Raw genomic sequence first — 6416 nt, forward strand, 5'->3', positions numbered from 1 at the left:
GAAGTTTCTGGCCATTGTTTTAGGTGTTCTTTAGGTAATTTCTTTAATGATGGATTTCGAGTAATTTTGCTGTATATATCGAGGCTCTAGAGATAGTAGTGAAACTCTGGATAGATAGTAAACGCGATGATAGCCCATACATCTTTTGATGAGTTTCTGCTCCTTCACACAAAGCGATGGAGACACATGGTTAGATGGATGAAAATTGCCTTGATTTTATAACACCGACCTTATGGACGCCTAATTCCTCTGACTTTAATCCTCTGGATTACTAAGTATGTGGCATATTTGAGCTGAAACCAATAAGCATCCTCATAAAACCACTTCTTCTCTGAAGGCTGGAATTAAAATCGTTATGGCATGATTTTAGCATGTAATCGTTTCCAGACCCGGATCGAGGACTTCATTTCAGCTAATGGAAATTTTATGGAATAATTTTTTAGAAATATTATTAATTGATGTTGCATAAAAAATTCGAGGTGTTTCATCAAATTTTGTTCAAAGTAAGAGAGGGTCGTACACACCCAGTATATGTTGTGTGTATAATGACTAGTACTTAAAAATTGCCACTGACAATTTTTCTCTTACTTATTTTTTGCGCATTATATGCGACTGGTAGACTATACACAATTGCCTACAACTACCATAACAACGTTCATAACCCTCGTACATGAAGGGAAATGTGGGAGTGGAACGTTGTAAGAGAGGGCAAGTCCATCTCTGTATACGTAGATGGCTCAAAGCTCAAGAGTAGGGTGGGAAGAGGTGTATTTTAGAATTATGTGAAGATCTCCTTTAACTTCCCGCTACTCGAATACAACGGTTTTTTCAGACCGAACTAATGGGTATAATAAGAGCCATCACACTGGTATAGTAGTGTAATGCGATACCAGGAGATTATATCTACATTTTCACTGATAGCCAAGCGATGATTAAATCCCCCACAAATCAGTCGAAAAGCTCGAAGGTAGCCAAAGAATGCCACACATTTCTTAACGAAATGGCCGAGTCATTTCACACAAATATAAGATGGGCTCAAGGCGACATCGAGAATAACTGCATGGATGATTAACTAGCGAGAGCCGGCACCAAACTCACTGATAAGTACACAGACAATGACATACGCATACTCCTACAGACTTGTAAGCTACTTATTTAAAAAAAAAATATCCTTACAGTGAACGACAAATAGCGAAATGTGCCCACTTGTATTATAGAATCGTCCGACAATTGTGGCCAACTCTTAATGCTAAACGCACAGAATCTCTGATAAGCTAAAATAAGCACAGTCTTAGTACAGTGATTCCCATTATAACGAAGATTTACGATATCTAATAGACAGACACGCCCATAGAATGGGCATACTCGTACAGACACATTGTAGCAGCCAGAAACTGTTTTAGATAGAAAATTTTTCTATGCGTTGGTAGATCTCAGCTTCGTGGAAATCAAGTATCATCTAAAGTTTCTGAACGATTCACATTGGTTTTAGGGAGAGATAAGCACAAGTTCTCCTCGTGGCATAACAATGGTCTATGAACCTGAGTATGTCGCATAGTAGACAATCGCTACAACTTAACTTAAACTTTTTTTGTTTTACTCTCTAACTTTTCCTCCATCTCATTTTCTCCTCTACTCCGTAGCTCGGTCATACACCAGAACTCTATCAGCATAATGAGGGGGCCAAAGATATACTCAACTATAGACAACTACTAAGTAATTTCGGCGCTGAAGATCTCGAAGATGAACTGTTAAATGATCAAGGTAAGGCAACAATATTTTTATTACAATAACAATTTTTTATGTATGCCGATAAACAAAGGCAATTGTAAATAAAAAAATGTATATGCAGGTGTGCTTTGCGTAGCGATTTCGCAGTATTTTTTTGTGCTTTTGTTTCTTGTTTTTTTGTTATTTGTTTATCCGTTGATTGATTTTCCTTAGTTTATGACTTAATTCAAGGTTTGCGCAAGTAACTTTTTCCACTCTAATTTTCCACCCCAAGCAAGGCAAGGCTGTAGCTGTAGTTTACTTGTAAGGCGGCACGTTATCTTGATTTGCTTTAGAATCCTTTCAGCACTATTGACTTGTGGTTTTGTTTTCCAGTGAAAACAGTACACCCGCTCATCATTCATTCAAAATGCAATACTCGTACATATATCTATTAATTTTTTTACTTTGAAAATGTGTGTGTAAGTAGCATTGGTAGTGGCTAATCTAACAGACGACTCGAGGGTGTTCAGGTGAACTTTTGTTAGTTCTACTTAAATTAATAATTATATTGGTTTTTACTTGTAAGCTTAACTGGCGCACGGCCCCATTTTATGAACCACCCATCAGATGGTGGGTACAGTGATAGTGCTAGTATATATGTATGTAGTAGCAGGTGGCATCTACGGAAAATTCTACCGTATGGGTGTGTAAGTTTTTTAATATGTCTGCGTGTATAGGTATTAATGTATATGAGTGAATACCCTACCAGCGAAATTACCTGGCTCTTAATCGGCAATTCTTTTGGAAATTGTGAAACAGTTCGCGTTCTTTCTATAAAATTTGTGATTATTACTATTCTAAAATAAATACGTCCAGCTTAATAACTGGCATAATTTAAAAAATCGAAAAATACAATAAAAAAAAAAACAATGAGGGTTAGTGCTAGGAATAGGATCAGTCATATCGTGGACGAGTTATAGTGAATAAAAAAGTTTAAATTGAAACGTTTTTTTGTTTTAGTCACTTATTTTTTTAATTTTTTCTTTCTTATGAAGTTTTATACTCTACTATTTGAGCCGGCATTGGACAACGGTTTATTTCTTTAATTTAAGTACTACACCTTTTTTGATAGCTAAAAAGATGTGCTAGTTTTTAAAATTATTTGCAGTTTACATCCCAAATTTTTTGTTGAATGATGAGAAGTAGAAAACACTCGGTGAAAAATCGTATATTAAATTCATTAATTTGTCAAGCAGCCATTTGTACTGTCAGGTCTTTTGGTAGAAATTTAGTTGACGATTTTTATTATTTGCAAAAAAAAAAAAACAAAAATAAAAAACCTTTAACTAAAAATCGAAAACAACGGACCCTTGCACTAAAATTTATAAGCGCAGTTTGCGGGCAAAGAAACAAAAAAAAAAGTGTTAATTATCTTTAAAATCAAATATCTTGAAAACGATAAGGGTTTATCATGTCATTTTAATTAATTAATATAGAATTACCTAAGCAATAATGCCTTTAAGTATCGAGAACGAATTGTTAACATATATAAGTACAGAGTATACCAACTAAAGCTTAAGAGGTTCCGGTGGTCTAGAGCTCGAAAAATTTGGATATCTTCAGGATTTTTTTACAATAAAAAAATGAAAAACTGTATTTAAATTTTTGGGCCTTTGCATACAAAAAAGGAAACAAGAACATTTTTTTAATTTTAATAATTTAAAAAATGGCGCTGAAATTGACCCTCCCGAAAAATTGTTGTTTGTCTATTTTGGCTCTCCTATTTATCTGAAACACAAAAACCAAAAAAAAATTATAAATTAGTAGCTATGTGCCGTACCAGAATAGAATAAAAAAATTAACAAAATGGCGCAGTTTTGAATTTGATACTCTAAAAATGGGGTTTTTCAGTTTTTTAATAAAAAAATAGAAATACGAAATAATTGAAATAATAATAGGATTCTAGTACAGGCGATAGCCATTGATGTTGTGAACAACATATTAAAATTTCAGATGATTCGGTTGAATATGTTTTTTGTTTTTGACAACACCAGGCCGAAAAAAGTAGTTTTGAGATAATAGAGTTTAAAGTGTTGACCATTCAAATGCGACTATTGATGCCGTCGCGGGACGAATCTGACTCTACATGCTAAAATGGCTGTAGAATCGCAAATACTTGGAATATGCTTCCAAAAATTTGACAGTATATTCTTAAAAGCCTATAGGTACTTTCGAAATATCAAAACAAATCGATTTTTTGAAAATTCTGGGCCACCGCGGCACTTTAAGCTCTTCTTTATTAAGTTATGAGGATTCCTTTCCATAAAATTCGTTTACACTTCAATCTGGTAATTTTTTTATTTAAGACTTGTAGAATTTTTATTCACTTTTTTAAACTATAACAGGCTGCACACAAGTATTATAGTATTCCGGCAGTTTGTGGCAGAATTTTTTTAATACTGAACAATAACTTTCAAATTCATCAAATACGCGCAAGTCCATACAATTTTTGGATGGTGTTAAGTTAGGACCAATACTATTGCAAATAAAATAAAGAAAAATGTTTTTGCACCAGACTTGAACCTCTCTTCCCATAAGTGCTGTTGCTGAAACTTGTTCACTTCCGAAAAGGTTCTGATATAGCAAGATCCAATTTGAGGGATTTGATATTGATCTCTACCGCCTGTGAAAATATTCACATTGATAATACCCTGAACGATTTGGAAAATTTGCACAGCTGGAATGCTTACAATATTAGCCAGATTTTCAATACCTGTGAGATTTCTGTAACTACTCAATAACTTCTCATCCGATAAGAAAAAAACGCATGTCGGCGTAAAATTGCTCAACTTTTAAGTATTGTATCGCTTCTCTTTGTCAGTATTCGTAAGTCGAAGGATTCGGAGTCGTGTTTTTTTATGGGTGATGTAGTGTTACAAATGCCTTCGCAATTACAGCGAACGTCGTCTACTGCGTTGTTCGTCTACTGGGGTGTGATCACTAAAACAATCCCTCCTCCTCCTCTGAGGAGACTCTCTTCCCGGAACTACATTCTACATTACTTCGGGAGGGTCCACAACGACGTCCGTGAAATGGACCAGTTCTATTCACCCATGTCTGGCCCATTCACCATATTTGTAGCCAGCTTCAGCTTCCATAGGCTTGGCTTCTCATGTTTCCGTCCGCGAGGCTTCGCTTTTGTGTACTGTGTTGAGGTCTATCTTGTTTTCCGTAATACGTCTTCAATGTATCTTTTAACCGAATTCCAGCTTCCCCGCCGTCGTTTGTAAACTTGTTTTTTTCAGGTCTATAATTTGCTATTTCATATCCACCAATAATAATTGAATTAGGGCTCAACGGATAGACCACTTGGTGGCCGCCCATAACATATTATGTTATAATATAAGAGTCTATAATACAAATTGCGGATTTGTATTTTTTGACTACATAATAAAATGCACTCAATTAAGATTTTAACGCATTGCACTCAGACCTTATTCGCTTGACGCCAATCACCAACTCGAAACGATTTCGGCCAAATTAGGTAAACATTTTTCAAATACCATATTTTGAAAACATTTAAGAATAAACAGTAGATAACAAAATTTCACCAGTTTATTTATTTGTATGTCGAAAACAACAACCTTTGATAAATATTACTCTCTGATATTAGTTTTGCTGTGATATTTAGTGCAATAATAGCCATGATGTATCCTATCACAGTAATACTAATTTTCCCGCCCACCTCCGGGCATTTAATGGTCAGAGCAAATCTTGCAGTCCTTTTTTGGCCCTTTGGCCAAGCCTATCATGGGCGCTGTAGGAGCGTCGCTCAGTGACTTCAAAGCACTCGGGCGCTGCTGGAGTTGACACTTCAAATCGGCCTGGCACCGTATCGGCGTCGCTCGAGAGCAAAGAGTTAATTATTTCAATTTGGTGCTAAATTTTTAATTTTTCTTCTTCATTCCGGATGTATACTCAATTCTAAACTGTTTTCACTCAAAAATAAAATCCAAAAGTAAATTTTGACGATTTCACTCAAAAATAATATTCACTCACAATTAATATTCAGTTTTAATTTTCTTAATCGAGCATGATGATTACATATTGGTGGCATTTTTATACAAAATCAAATGTTGCGTTTTAAGGCATTCGATTTTTTATTTCTGGGCGATAACTTAAATGAAATTTATGACATAAACAACTATTTTAAATTTGTTTTGCCCCCACTTTGAAACTACTACTACTTTAATAACAATTTTAAGAACTCGGTTTTTTCAGAACTCAAAAATGTATTTTAACAATATTCCGAAAACTATTCTACTTTGTTAATACCACTTGATATTTGGGTTTAGGAACGAGTTTCGCATTAGTCAGATGCCAAAAAATGGATCAAAGCAGTGCATTAACCGACAATATCTGTGATTTTTTAGGTATTATCTTTTTAAACAGTTGGTTTAAACAGATGACGCACGGTTCGTGTTTTGTTTCACTGACAAACTTCTTCAGTTTGGCCTATAATTTAACCATGAAGCGTCCTACAAACGAACAACGCTTGCAAATCATTGAATTTTATTATAAAAATGCGTGTTCTCTTAAAAAAGTTTATCGCGCGATTCTCCCATTTTATGGTCAGTTTAATCGACCCACTGAAGCGGTTATTTGAGCTATTGTGACTAAATTTACATTATTGGACATCAAAC

At 34.8% G+C, this 6416-nt stretch overlaps 1 protein-coding gene across 1 annotated transcript in view; it reads left to right on the top strand.

The window, feature by feature from the left end:
* The window catches only part of LOC128866525 (uncharacterized), a 118149-nt gene that overhangs the window by 102371 nt on the left and 9362 nt on the right, over positions 1-6416 (top strand). Inside the window, exon 15 of the mRNA XM_054107338.1 lies at positions 1644-1764. Coding sequence (XP_053963313.1) covers positions 1644-1764 — 121 coding nt within the window. The remainder of the gene's footprint in view (positions 1-1643; positions 1765-6416) is intronic.

The sequence above is a fragment of the Anastrepha ludens genome, chromosome 6 (assembly GCF_028408465.1).
Source record: "Anastrepha ludens isolate Willacy chromosome 6, idAnaLude1.1, whole genome shotgun sequence".
NCBI classification, from domain to species: Eukaryota; Metazoa; Arthropoda; class Insecta; order Diptera; family Tephritidae; genus Anastrepha; species Anastrepha ludens.